The 3,625-nt window shown below is 31.3% G+C and overlaps 1 protein-coding gene across 1 annotated transcript; it reads left to right on the top strand.

The window, feature by feature from the left end:
* The first annotated feature begins 2,380 nt into the window (after positions 1 to 2,380).
* Positions 2,381 to 3,422, top strand: LOC112510309 (probable receptor-like protein kinase At1g33260). Its single transcript, XM_025115677.1, has one exon. The coding sequence runs from the start codon at positions 2,381 to 2,383 to the stop codon at positions 3,347 to 3,349; it is 969 nt and encodes a 322-aa protein (XP_024971445.1). The 3' UTR covers positions 3,350 to 3,422.
* The last annotated feature ends 203 nt before the right edge of the window (positions 3,423 to 3,625 follow it).

Genomic DNA, 3,625 nt, shown 5'->3' with positions numbered 1-3,625 from the left:
GTTCATATATATAACAGCTGTAATGAAACAGACTCATTCATTTTGCCTTATCGTGTCTCCGATATGAATTCTTTTTTTTTTTTACTTTACTTGTTCAGTTTTTTTTAATCTCGGTTTTTATCAAAAAAAAAAAAAAGATAGATGTCATTAGTTTATAAGGTTTGTATGAAACAGATAGTTTGCAAAGTAAAACTTTTCTCTCTATATAGGTAGTACAAGAAACATAAAAGCTAGAAAGTGGAGCACGTCTGTAGACTAAGTCTAGCTAAGTACTAAATCAAACAAAACAGAATACTAGCTAACAACTATTAAGATAATCAAAGAAAATTTCAATCGTAGATGTTACAAGTCATACAAATTAATATTAACCATTCATCTAATCTAATTAATGTTTGATTTTATAAATATCTAAAAAAAATTATAATCTAAAGCAATAATTATAATAAATGAACTCAAATATCTTCTATAAATATTTCGATCATAATAAATAAATCAATAACAATCTTCTATAAATATTTTGATTTTTTTTATAATATAAAGTTTGTATGGTTTATAAAATAGTAAATTGAAAATTCTTCTAAATTAAGAGATGAAGATATGGATCTATGGATGGTTCTCCACTATATATATATTGCATGAGAAAGGGAGTAAAATGACTACTTTACCCTCATGTTATAAAGAACATGGGTTGAATTAACAGATGAAGTTAAAAGTTGTTAATCGAGGAACTAAAAACGAACAAAAATACACCACCACAAAGACTGATTTGAAATAAACGAATTATACGGATCAAAACCAAGAACAACCGCAAAACGTAAATACGTAATTTACTCTTTATTTTTTGTTCTGAAACCAAAAATAAAATAAAAATGACCGTTACAGTAACTTGGGGAAATTACAAGCCAATTAGCCATATATAATGATTAATGAAGAAGAAGACGACGACGTACTACTTAAATGACAAAAGAATACTAGCATACAATCGTATCCAATGGACCACCAAGAGACAGTATTGGAATTGTATCAAAACGTTTTTTCCAAAAATAATAATAAATAATAAATAATCTATATTATATTATAAAATATTTAACAAAAACTCTTAAAAATCATTTTTTATGTAATAAGTACCGTTTGTTGATGCATATTACTTAAAATTCAAAATTACAAATAATGAATTAAAGATTAATGTTTGAATTCGTGTGACTAACTGCAGATAAACATAATCAAATACAAGATAATCATTGAGTTCTAATAAAATATTTAATTATTATCTTTATAAAAAATTATATTATTAAACCAAAAATAAAAAAAATGAAGTAAAGAAATACATAAAAAAAGGAGAAATTTTAAATAGTTAGTTTGATACTAATATAATTTTTTTTTCAATTTTTTTATGATATATCTTCGTATTTATATTTTATTCAAAAATAAAAGCATTATCGTTTTCTCAAAACCACTTAAAACTGTATTATAACATCAACCGAAATAAATAAAAAACGAAACATTAAAATCGAGATATATCTCGCTGCATTATACGAATACCCTTCTAATAAATAATAACAAAGATAATTTTTCAAAGAAAGAATTAAGAATATATGGTTTAAAAGCATCAAGTAAAGAACCCACCCCGAATTTCACTTTGGCTGCCCTACACGAATGGCATCAATATTAATTAAAAAAACTCACCTAACGTTACATTTATTTTTATCCTAAAATTAATATTCACATATAATTAAATCAAAATAAATAAACATGACTTTTAGTTTTATGTTAAATTATCATCAATCAAAGAACAAAAATTCTATAAAGACATGATGGACGTACTGTTTTTGTCTCTTTCGTAATTATAGGTGCTTTGTCCAGTCCGCATCTAACTCGGTTGATATTTACATATATCTCGAAATTATTGTATTTGAACTTCTATGGCTACAAAGGTATTTTTATTTTTTATTGAATTTAAACCTGAGACTTTTTGGTATTTTTGATTTTTGAAGTAAAGCTCAAAACAATAATCACCACATGTATGGTTAATTTATTTTTATGTGAAATTTTAATTTAAAGAGAGCCAAAAATCACACCGACAATTAAAAAATTGGAACACCTTTTGATATGGCTGTCTGTGGGTGGTCAAATTAGTCAAACCATCTCTCAGATTTCATGTATTTAACTCCTTATTACGACAAATTTGAGCTTCCTTCATCCTTCTATGGCGGGTCCATATCCACCAACCTACCTTCCCTTCTCTTCTGACTCCACCCTCCTTCCCCATCTTACTTAAATACCCACCTCTTTCGCTTCTCCTTCAATCCACCTGCTTACCTTTTATCTACTATTACTTGCTACCCGCTTCACTCAAACTCAAACTCAAACTCAAACTCCGATGCCGTCGTTTCTCAATTTCTTTGGTTGCTATACAATCTCCGATAAGGTGGCGGATTGCAGCGCCGAAGACGGTGGTGCAAGTTCCACCACCGCAACTACTTCTTTGAACAAGTTCTCATGGGAAGAGATAAAGAAACGAAGTGGGAATTTCTCCACGGTTATCGGCTCCGGCGGGTTTAGTACCGTCTACCTTGCTCGATTACCTGATTCCACCTTAACCGCCGTCAAGATCCAGTCGGTTGGCACTGAAAGGTTAGCCAGGATTCATGATCAAGAGCTTCAAATCTTGCTCCGATTAAAACACCCAAATATCGTGAAGCTTCTTGGACACTGTGATGATAGGGAAGAAGAAGGTGTGCTGTTGTTTGAGTATGTATCCAATGGCACTTTACATGAAAAGCTTCATACCAAAACGATGAGTTGGAAAGCCAGAACTTTGATCGCACGCCAGCTCGCGGCAGCTTTGGAGTATCTTCATGGGTTACAGATCATCCATGGAGATATCAAAGCTTCAAACATACTTTTAGACGAACAAGAAAACTGCAAACTTTGTGATTTTGGGTCAGCGAAATTAGGGTTTACTTCTATGGTTCTACCTCCATGTTCAACCAAGAGGAACAGATTAATGATAACGGGATCACAAGGATACATGGATCCAGATTATCTGAAAACGGGATTAGTTTCAAAGAAGAATGATATCTACAGCTATGGAGTTGTTCTTCTTGAACTGGTTACAGGGAGAGAAGCGTTTAGTTTGGAGAGAGGGGAGATGTTGACGGAGGTGGTGAAAGGGGTGGTGGGTATGGAGGAGGTGGTGGATCCACGGCTGAGATACGGTGGTGGTGGGGTGGATATGGAGGAGGTGAAAGATATGGTTGCAATGGCGGGTATGTGTATTGGATGTTCACCCATGGCTAGACCTTGTGCAAGTGAGATCGTGGCATGGATGAAGGACAAATTTGATTGAGTTTTCGTTAAAGCTGATATGATTGTATTGGATAATTGTTCTATCGATCATCATCAACTTTAAATTTTTATTATTTTTTTTAATTTTTATTTTGCAATTTTGAAGAAAATGATTGTATAAAGATGAAGACAAGGAAAATATGGGTTCCAATATCAAATCTTTGTTTATAAAATATAATATATTCTTTTAAAAAGACTTTTACATTTTCATAGTAATATTTTATGATTTTTGTTTTGTTTGTCGTGTACACTTTTGTTTTAAATCAAAACCAGTTTT

This window comes from Cynara cardunculus (genome assembly GCF_001531365.2).
Source record: "Cynara cardunculus var. scolymus isolate 2C chromosome LG 3, CcrdV1, whole genome shotgun sequence".
NCBI lineage: Eukaryota > Viridiplantae > Streptophyta > Magnoliopsida > Asterales > Asteraceae > Cynara > Cynara cardunculus.
Note: the sequence above shows the minus strand (reverse complement) of the source record. Positions and strands in the feature narration are given on the sequence as shown.